Source organism: Triticum dicoccoides, chromosome 5A (assembly GCF_002162155.2).
Source record: "Triticum dicoccoides isolate Atlit2015 ecotype Zavitan chromosome 5A, WEW_v2.0, whole genome shotgun sequence".
NCBI classification, from domain to species: Eukaryota; Viridiplantae; Streptophyta; class Magnoliopsida; order Poales; family Poaceae; genus Triticum; species Triticum dicoccoides.
The window spans coordinates 518,973,118-518,983,049 of NC_041388.1; the positions used below are offsets into that span (position 1 = coordinate 518,973,118).

The window sequence follows — 9,932 nt, forward strand, 5'->3', positions numbered from 1 at the left end:
GGCAGGCGAGTCCTGCACCTCCTCCGTCCCCGGTTTCTCACCGTCGAGCCATCTCGGAGTGGAGGGCTAGCTCTTGGCGCGTGGATGGCGGGGGAGGAGGGAGATGGAGGCCAGGCGCGCGTCGCCGGAAAATGCGTTGCCCGTCCTGACTTCCCGCGCCGGCGACGCTCGAGCAAGGAAGCGGGAGTGGGCGCCGGCGGCCACTCGGGTAAGACGGAAACTGTTACCACTGACATTTTTTCCAGTCCCATACTTCAGTATAGAAAGGACTAATAATAAACAAAATAAATAGTGGGGAAATAATACTGTAATAGATAATATTTAACCACTTGAAAGCCTACTCCATGAATTCAACCTTTTGTTTGCTTCTCGATTGGTTCTGCTCGGTTGTCACCACCAGGGCAGCTGATTGAACAGATAATGAAATGGAGATTTTTTTTATACATCGGCTGGATATGTTTTATTTGACAGCTAATTTCGATTTAGTACGAAATTTACATGTGATTGGCTTGTCTATCTGTAGATATATAAACCGATTGGACTACATAAACTAAGCCCAGAGCAATGGTTGTTGGATATGAGACTTTCCAATGAAACCATGCTGCATCATATCAGCACATCAATCATTTAATCGTTTCACTAACTCAGCGCAAGATGGACTAAAAATCTCTATAAAAAGGTGTACTACTAAACTACTAATTCCATAGACTGCCTGGCATAACAGGCACTAAGACTGGCATGTAGGCTTCTTCGCCGCCATGGTTAGCACTAGTTAGTAGTTACCAAACAATGGACCGAGATCTGTTTGCCAGTGTTGACTTTAATATATGAGAGTGTCTGATCTCTAACTAACTTCAGCTTGGCTACCTCTACAGCAGTGTCTGGTTTTAGTTTTGTACTGGTAGTATCGAGTGTTCATTTTGAACTTTGCTACTCGAGCTATGCATATTGAGAAGAACTAGAATCAAACTATAATAGACCTTACATCTCTGTAGTTCCATTCTGTTGTCCCCATTTCTATCATGATTGGAGATTTCACGGCCTACTTCTCATTCTAGAGAGATTCTGTTTCTCAAATCTGACCCTTGAATTATTCATCCAGCAACTACAACATCTTACTCACGAGAGACTGCTTGGCCTCCAACAAGATAAAGCCCGCAGTCAACCAAATTGAGATACACCCTTACTTACAGCCCAATTCCCCTGTGAAGTTGCCACACCTTTTTATTATTTTGCGGGGAAAGGGATTTCCTTGCTCAATCAAAGATTACAATCATTCCTACTTTGACTTCAGGTGAGTAATTACCAAGCCAGCACGCAGTGGATTGCTGCGACCGGACTCTCGAAGTGAGAGCATGGCCAGCCTCATTTTGAGTACGAGAAATCTTCGCATTCCTTTTTCCTGATATCAGCTGACTAATTTCCATCACCTAGTTTACATACATAGAGCAGCTCTGGCCTGGACACTTGACAAAATTGATATCCTCTTAAAAATCAATTTCCACCTTGGTTCTGGCCAGACTTGGTGGCCTATGGTCCACACTCCACAGTCAAAATAGGGCATGCGAAATTAGTTTCTGAGTCCAGACAATTAAATACCCAAGAAAAGAGCGCAAAATCAAGGTTAGAAGTGGCGAAAAATCTAGCTGGAGCGATGTATATCAGCCATGCATCTTGTGGCACTAAGAGTGCGCTTATAGGTGTACTGCCCGCTAAAAGGGTTCCTGAATATGCAGTAAAAATGACTTGAAACTTGAAAGCTTGCAGCCTGCGTTCGTAAATTGTCTAATCTAGTGGCCTAAGTCCTAACTAGCCGCCAACTAGTCAGACTGTTTGTTTGGGAGGTGTCTTGAATCGACTTGTCGACTTGAATACCTTGTTCCAGGTACTGTTGCATGAAAAGTTCATACATCCCCTCGTCTAGTAGTGGTTGATTAGTCAAATTTAATGAATCCCCTTGATTAGTAGTGTTGATTAGTCAGATTTAGCCTGTTGGAAGGCGTCTCGACTTGACTTGTCACTTAAAAAGAAAAACTTTCTCGAGACATTGTCAAGATGATGATTTTTTTTTATTCACAGCACCGTATCAAGATGATGCAACTACAGAAGAGGTCAACTTTTAGCCTTATTTTTCAAGTGGGAAAAGAGAGAGATAGCAACCTAATGCATTGATTGATGGGTTTCTTCATTCCCTCATTTTCTCCCAATTGACTTAGCCTGTCGTAGACCCTTATCCTCTTCCCAGGATTCCTTAAACAAGTCTGTGACAAGGGCAAATGTTGATTTTGGTTCCAGGAGTGAGACCATTATGCATGGTGAAGTTGCCTAGAAGTTCAGCTGATCTGGTTTGTGATAGTATGCAACTCACTCCAGGAATCTTCCTATAAGAATAGATTGCCATTTCCTAGAAAAAAGTGGAGTCGGTTGGAAGAAAGGTAACCTCCTCGTATGATTGGTTGACACTTGGTGCAGAATGCAGTTTTTGCCAATCCACATTCTCTTCTTATTCCTAGAAACAATACTAGTAGTCAGGCACACCAATGGAATCAGTTCAAGCGAGGGTGACATGCATGAACCAGTTCTGGTACAAAGGTTGGACCTCGTCACAAGGATAATCAAGTTTAGACACCGTTCACATGGTTGACCGATACTCGAAGTTCATGAATTCCACTTCTATATACATTGCTGCTTTGCAATGACCAGCCTCTTCCCATACCACTTGACATCCCCTTCTCCCGAATCCCAAAGCCTCACACACAGTCCATAAGGCTATTTAGATTGCTTGATTGTGGGAAAGAAGACCCTGCAACAAATGGAGGGGGTGATAGCGGTTGCCATGACAGGAGCGATGTCATCACTCCTAAGCAAGCTCGCGGCCTTGCTGGAGAAGAAGTACAGGCTGTCCAAAGATGCGAAGAAGGAGATCATCTCTTTGAAAGATGAGATGAGCTCTATGAATGCTCTGCTCCTGAAGCTGTCTAGGTTCGACGAGCTCGATGAGCAACAGAAGGACTGGCGTGACAAGGTCCGTGAGCTATCTTATGGTATGGAAGACTGCATCGACATATTCATGAATGATCTTGATAGTGCTGATGCCAAGGATGGGCTTTTGGGTGAACTAAAGAAGCTCAAGGCTCACTACAAGATTGCTAACAGAATTGAAGAACTCAAGGCTCAGGTCTTGGAAGCAAGCGATCGTCACAATAGATATAAGCTTGATGAGCATGTTGGTTCTTCTCGGGGCCCTGAAGCTATTGACCCTCGTGTACAGGCACTCTACACCGAGGCCAGTAGCCTTGTAGGTATAGATCGCCCAAAGGACAAGCTTATCGAGTTGCTGAGGATGGAGGAGAATGCACCACAACTTCATGTGGTATCAGTTGTTGGATTTGGAGGCATGGGCAAGACAACGCTTGCCAAACAAGTTCATGATAAGATCAAAAGCCAATTTGATTGCACAGCCTTTGTATCGGTGTCTCAAAATCCCAGTCTTATCAAGGTATTGCCAGATATACTCTCTGGAGTTTGGGGGCAGGTGCCTTCTTTCCTGAATGAAGAGCGCCAACTGATCGACAAACTTAGGGAAGTTCTCCAAAACAAAAGGTATGCTCCTATGACTAGATCAGCTATAACAAATGATTACTATGTATGAATAGCCACATCGTAATTGGATAACCTCCATAGAATTGACTAGTTAAGTACTATCACTTCTTTATCTGTGCTGGTTCGCAATTACATTTGCATGGCCCCATACTCTGTTGACACTTCAGACATGCCGTTACTTCTCTGACTTATCGAACTACTTGGGCTTGGTCATTTTTGCCTTTCTGTAAAACAAAGTCCACTTAAATCCATGGCATGCTTAGATCCTGAAACCAATAGTTTGTGAATGTTGTAGATCAAGGATATGTATACCCATATGACGTATCCAACTAGACTAAATGTGGGACGTTACCACCAGAGAGCACCACCATATGAGATAGGATTTGTTAGTACACAAAGCAAATTTTAGTTTGGTCTGAGACTTTGAGCACAGAAGGCACTACTTAGAAGTGGAGGCCTAAACTTCACTGTCATTTATGTTTCTAAATTGGAGAAATATAAATTTAAGTCTCAAACTTGTATACAAAGTAACTTCTGATCAGAATTACTCAAGTGGAATTTACAAGTAATCAAGATTCAAACTAAGCTGCAATTAGAAATATTTATTAGAAATTTTGCGAGTCTTTTATCTGTATATTTCTCAATTGAGACCCAAAGTGGTCAGACCCTTCCCTGGACCTGCGCTAGAGGGAACTACCTGCATCGGGCCGCATTTTTTTATTTGTATATTTCTCAATCATGCATGCTGGAAAAATTCTAGTGGTCTTTTTTTTTCTTAACCATGCAGGAGAACTGCACGTATAAAATTCCAGTGGTCTATCCGGGCTCTGCACAGGGTTCTTAGATATATGTGAAGTTAATGATGATACTTTCACTCACATTTGTTTTTTAACAATCTGTAATTACATAAATTTAACTAGCATATGTAAGAGCGATAATACCGTGGTATCCTGCTGTGGTTCTATACTATTAGTGTGACAAATCGTATTTCATATTGTTTGACAGGTACCTCATCGTCATTGATGATATATGGACAATGGAAGCCTGGAACATTATCAAATGTTCTTTGATGGAGAATAATAATGGCAGTAGAGTTATAACAACTACACGTATTGAAGATGTAGCTCAGGCATGTTCTTGTTCACATGGCCATGTTTACAAGCTCAAACCTCTTAATGATCTTGACTCAAGGAGATTATTCCATGGAAGGATTTTCCCCTCTGAAGATGCTTGTCCTGAGAAACTAATGAATGTTTCTGATGAAATTCTAAAGAAATGTCAAGGGGTTCCACTAGCCATACTGACTGTAGCCAGCCTTTTGGCTAATCATAAGGAGGTAAATTCAAAGGATTTCTGGGAAATGATACAAAACTATTTAAGTTTACAGTTGGAAGGAAACCCTGCTTTTCAATGGATGAGACATGTCCTTAATCTTGGATACAGTTATTTATCTCTGGATCTCAAGACCTGCATGCTATATCTTGGTATATTTCCTGAAGATTCTGAAATAAGAAAGGATGATTTGGTTAAGAGATGGGTCGCCGATGGTTTTGTTGGCCTAGAGGAGATGGCAGAAAGTTATTTTAGTGAGCTCATCAATAAAAACATGATCCAAATAGCCAGGTTTGATGACTGTGGGAATGTGCTGTCTTGTCGAGTGCATGATCTAATGCTTGACTTTATCATACTGAAGTCCACAGAAGAAAACTTTATCACTGTAATTAAGGAATCCCCTATTATTCGTGATCCACATACCAGGAAATGCTCCATGGAAGTTCGCCGACTATCCCTCCAAGTCAGAAATTCAGAATGCAATCATGTGGTAGGGAGCATTGCTTTAGCCCAAGTTAGGTCATTTAACTTTTGGGGCCCTGGTCAATGTATGCCTTCTCTCTCGAGGTTTCAACTCGTGCGAGTTCTACATCTTGATGTTTATGATACCAAGGAAGAGCAGTATGATCTATCTTCTATATGCAATTTGTTCCTACTGAGATATTTGAGGATTGGAGGTTTGAAGTGTGAGAAACTCCTAAAACAATTGCAAAAATTGAAACATCTGAAGATATTGGAGATCGTCGGTGGAGAAAATGGTGCATGGCTGGATGTTCGCTACTTACCCTCAATGTTGTGGCATCTCATCATTCCTTCAGATCTGTCTTTGTTTGGTGGGATCGGCAGGATGGAAGCCCTCCGTACTTTGCATGAACTTCGCATCACAGATTTTGGGCTCCTGGATGAATTCAATCTGAGGACAAAAGTTGATCTGAAGACAAATCTGGAGATCCTGAAGGAACTCGGTAATCTGAAGAACTTGAGAGAGCTAAAGCTTCACCTGTCCGGACTCACTAACGCTTTTGAAGACTGTCTACTCCCTTCGCTCTGTAGGCTCAGCAGCCTTCAATCCCTAACCACTAGTGGAGACCACTTAAATGGTGATTGCTTGGCTTATTGGACCCCACCTCCACGCCATCTTTATAGATTGCTCGTGCTGAACTGCCCCTTCTCCATGGTCCCAGATTGGATTGTGCGACTTGAAAATCTCAAAAGCTTGGAGATGCAACTTGTGTCACTGCCGAGGGTTGGTGTTGAGGTTCTCTCCAGTCTGACCTCACTGGTGCACCTTACATTGCGTGTTAGGGATCATGCTCCCGAAGAAGACGTCGTCGTTATCCGTGGTTCAACGTTCCCAAACCTCAAGAATCTTGTCTTCACATATGAAGTGCCTTGCCTGGTGTTCGAGGCAGGGGCTATGCCAAGGCTCGAGGACCTCACTATAGAGTGTTGCGCAGAAGCTGTGCAGCACGCCGATGGTGTTCTTGATGGCATCGAGCACCTGGGAAGTCTCAAGGCATGCAAGGTGAACATTTACAAGCGGGCCGGGCTCTTTAGGCAAAGTTGTTTTCATATGATGGTATGCAGTTCATGTGGAATGGAAGAAAAGGATCCACACATGCAGGGGCAGAGTCTTCAGGCTGCGATCAGGGAGGCGATCAACAAGCACCCGGGTAATCCCAATATCAGCATTATAACTTTTTGATAGTGTGATCAAGTGAAGGAGATGGGAGGAAGCACCCAAGTCAAAAAGGTAGGATAAGAAAATTTCCATACTGTTGTACTTTGTATCCTTTTATTTATGTTTTGTGAAAGCAAAACATTTTTTTTGCGAGTGGAAAACAAAACATATTGCTTTTACATATTTGGCCAATGATAGAACTCCACCATGAAGCATGCCACATGTTTGTAATACATGGTTTTGTGGAGTATATAACCCTCTCCACTCACTAATTCCTGTTGGCATAACTGTTTTTTTAACAATCGTTGGCATAACTGTGATCTATTATGCAGGTGTTTGTTCTTGTGTATCAAATGGTTGCGATGTGAGCAGATGAAAGCTAGGGCCAAGCGATTGGAGTGTTGGGGCTTTACTACAACGCCTCAGTACAAGGAGCAAATGGAAGCTAGGGCCAAGCGATTAGGGTGGCTTATGAGGGAGTTTATGTCCCAATTTGAAATGTCTCCAAAAAAAATGTCCCAATTTGAATGATGAGCCTGTAATTTTTTCCCATGCTAAGTTGATATGGTGTGTTTATTTTGTTTTGAGCTTGTAATCCTTGTAGCTATGACACGCTAATAAACATTGGGTTGTGTGCATTCGCAATATAGAGGCTGGAGGCAATATATATTTTATTTTCTAAAGAAAAAGCACTTTGAAATTAGAAACCGTGCATGTCGCACATTGGATCGACTAACTAATTTAGATATTATGAAATGAAGTTCAATTCTGAAGACATTTATTATATATAATGTGGTTGAAAAATCATCAGATGCACGGTATTCAATACGGTTCAGTTAGAACTTCAGTTGTGTGAGCGAGTGGCGCTCCATGTTTTGTAATAAGTTCATTCAGGTTGCTACACGTTGTGTGAGGGTTTGCCACGTTGGATGGATGGGGCACTTTTTGAACCTTGTAAGAACTTGCTGTTGGTTTCAATGAATTTGGAGCGAGAGCTTATTAATTTGAAAAGGTACAGTATGAGATAGTGTTCGAATTTGCAATTTGTTACCATTCTTAGGTTCACCCATGGATGTTGTCTACAAGCGTCAAACGTCATCACCCACCGCAACTGCGCCTTACTTTACCATAAAGTCCCGAGTCATCTTGCCGAAACACCACGATCACCACACGTCCACACACACCAAGCTCACGCCACTGTAGAGTACCAAAGTCAGCTCACTAAGAATACTTACAGCTACGACTTTTTTTTTTGGCGAGTGAGCTACGAGTTACTCCCTGTTCTTCAAATCTAAAGGCCTTTTAATTACCCTGTCAAAAAGAAAAACCTTCTACTTAATAGTTGGGAAATGTCTTAAAATAAATAGCAACATTGACATGACAAAAAAAACCCTTACCACATGGTGAAATTTCAAATCTGGTTTTGAAACGGCTAAAAGAATAAGGGAAACACTTATGTTCACCCGGTGGATCTATCCGCTTGCGTCAACCGCCTCCTGGCCGTCAGATCTGTTATTGATCAGCCGGCCGGGAGCCAACCTCCGCTACTTCATTTTCATGCAACTTGACACGTGTTTTTAGAAGCGTTTCCACAACCAAACCCCTGTTGCGAGAAAGATTTCTTCAACATGAGTGATGTTGCAAAACTTTCTTTCGCGGGGTTATATACAAAGTGAAGATAAAAAAAATTCCGCAACATTAACTCTGTTGCAGAACAACTTCTATAACAATAACTCTATTGCAAAAGTTCTGCAACATGAACTCTCTTGCAAACATTTGGGCGCAACATCATTCTTGTTGCAAAGCTAGCAGTTTAATCTGACAACCACCCCGCGTTTAATCCGGTGGCTTGTGAGGCGACAAATCTTTTAAAAAGATCCGTTGGATGACACGTAGCGCTCCCCAAAGAATAAATCTAGTACTGATATTGATAAATGAGCCAAATTGTAGGTCTGAGTGGATTTGCCATTTTCTTCAGGTCACATGCTTAATTTGGATTTGATTCTTTTCGACAATTATAATGGGCCAAAATAACGGCCTAACTAGATTTGCCATTTTCTTATAGCTACATGTTCAACTTGGATTTGATTTGTTTTACTAGTCTATACTGGAGTTTATTACTCATTTTTATATTATTTTTTTGCAGTGAACTTGGAGCTTTATTCAAACAAAAGTGTTTGTTGGACAGTCATGCATTTTTAAACTTGTTGTTTTATTTTCCAATTACTTCTTAAATGGAGAAAACGAAAGAGACTACTAAGAATTCTCTTATCCTAGGAAGGGATCTTTTATAACTATCCATCACCGTTTTAGTCTCCAGCACGACCCATTGATAAAACTAGATGATACCCCACGCGTTGAGGTGGGAACACGCGAGAATTGGTTGCAATATATTATTTTGATGAGATTTGGTTGTCTTAAATTTGAATATGAGCCTAAAGATTTTTTTTCAATTTGATTATATATAATTATAAAATAAATATAGTATCTCTCATGCATGTTGAGAGAAATAAAAGTAGTGGAGTTGATGAAGTGGGTGTGTGCATATTGAGGGAATTAGTATATGTTTTCATGCACACATGCTCAAAGAAATAGAAATAGTGGAGCTGATGAGGTGGCATGTGTACATGTTATGATAAATATGGTAGTGAGGATGAACTTTTTTTTGAACACAATACAGACGCAAGCGCTCATATACACGCGCATACACTCACCCCTATGAGCGTACACACGCACACCCTATCCCTATGAGCACCTTTGAAAGACTGAGCCGACATATCATCTTGAAATTTATGAAGTCATCGTAGGCACCTCGTCGTCGACGAGAATGTCTCCTCCCACTGAATGCGCATTGCCGGAAATCCTGAAATAAATCCAGAAATAAATGCGAGCACCAGGACTTGAACCCTGATGGTCTGAGGATACTATAGTCCCTCTAACTATCCAACCACAGAATGAACTTCTTAAATATATAGGATGTGGAGGAAAGTAAGGAAAATAACCGATACTACATGAACAATTTGTCTTTGCCATAGGTATTGTAGCTGGTATTCGTGTGATTGATTTAGCAGGTGTTTTTTTTTACAGTTTTTACTCTACATTGGGTCCGTCTATGCAGTAATTGGAGGGACCCAATTGTAAAACTAATCGAAGGGGCCAGATTGTAAACATGAAGAAGTAGTAGTTTAGTGGGTAATTACTTACTCTCAGGGATGATTCTAAGGGGGGACGAGGGGGGGCTAGACCCCCCCAACGATCTCGTTACACCTTAATAGCGATTAGGTACCATGTATATTTTTCTTCATATGCACATAAT

The 9,932-nt window shown here is 41.4% G+C and overlaps 1 protein-coding gene across 1 annotated transcript; it reads left to right on the top strand.

Moving 5' to 3' along the window:
• The first annotated feature begins 6 nt into the window (after nt 1-6).
• On the top strand, nt 7-7,263 carry LOC119302494 (disease resistance protein RGA5-like). The gene is made up of 4 exons (XM_037579526.1): nt 7-208; nt 2,080-3,603; nt 4,609-6,688; nt 6,949-7,263. Exons 2-3 carry the CDS (start codon nt 2,813-2,815, stop codon nt 6,638-6,640), a joined length of 2,823 nt encoding a protein of 940 aa, XP_037435423.1. The 5' UTR covers nt 7-208; nt 2,080-2,812; the 3' UTR covers nt 6,641-6,688; nt 6,949-7,263.
• Nucleotides 7,264-9,932: the final 2,669 nt, after the last annotated feature.

What these genes read in the sequence shown, in the direction of transcription:
- LOC119302494 (XM_037579526.1), top strand. Translation starts at nt 2,813, where the DNA reads ATGGAGGGGGTGATAGCGGTTGCCATGACAGGAGCGATGTCATCACTC. An exon ending in GAAGTTCTCCAAAACAAAAG is followed by an intron (nt 3,604 to 4,608) that starts GTATGCTCCTAT and finishes ATTGTTTGACAG; the next exon opens with GTACCTCATCGTCATTGATG.